Raw genomic sequence first — 558 nt, 5'->3', positions numbered from 1 at the left:
GGCCGCGGTGCTCTTGACGCCGGCGCGGAAGGAGGCCGAGCTGCTGCTGACCCTGCTGGAGATGATGGCTGAGCAGCCGCTGAAGCCCAGGCGCTCCCCGCCGGGGTAGTGGTGCAGCTGGCGGCTCATGGCTGCGTGCGTGGGGCCGAGGACAGGGCTGCTGCGGAGAAGGGAGGCCGGAGAGGGGCGCAGGAGAGAGGGGCGCAGGAGCCGCTGGGCTTGTCCTGCTGGCTCTCCCCTTAAATAGGGAGGTGCGGGGCTGGACCGGCTGGAGTCAGCCTAATTTGTAGGTCTGGAACACCTGACTGGCCACATGGGGCGTCTTGGGTCCCCTGTTTAGGAAATTATCATGCCCTCTCTGAGATTTTGTCTCTGCCACCGGAACTCCCCATGAATTGCCTATAAAATGGCCCGGAACCCTGCATTTGCCGCGCTTACCTCCAGCATTATAATAATCTGGCTGCCTTATCTCTACTCGCTGCCCTCCAATTACTAGGGTTCCCTCTGCCAAGAATCCCAAGGGAAGCTTCCAGTGGGTCTGGCCTCTGGGGTAGAGGG

The 558-nt window shown here is 61.8% G+C and overlaps 1 protein-coding gene across 1 annotated transcript in view; it reads right to left on the bottom strand.

Annotated features, from left to right (window-relative positions):
• LOC101622447 (keratin, type II cytoskeletal 72) overlaps positions 1–129 on the bottom strand; it is a 10,587-nt gene extending 10,458 nt beyond the window's left edge. Inside the window, exon 1 of the mRNA XM_004692505.1 lies at positions 4–129. Coding sequence (XP_004692562.1) covers positions 4–129 — 126 coding nt within the window. The remainder of the gene's footprint in view (positions 1–3) is intronic.
• Between the last annotated feature and the right edge of the window lie 429 nt (positions 130–558).

Source organism: Condylura cristata, unplaced genomic scaffold, assembly GCF_000260355.1.
Source record: "Condylura cristata isolate star-nosed mole 26May11 unplaced genomic scaffold, ConCri1.0 scaffold00034, whole genome shotgun sequence".
Classification (NCBI taxonomy): domain Eukaryota; kingdom Metazoa; phylum Chordata; class Mammalia; order Eulipotyphla; family Talpidae; genus Condylura; species Condylura cristata.
Note: the sequence above shows the minus strand (reverse complement) of the source record. Positions and strands in the feature narration are given on the sequence as shown.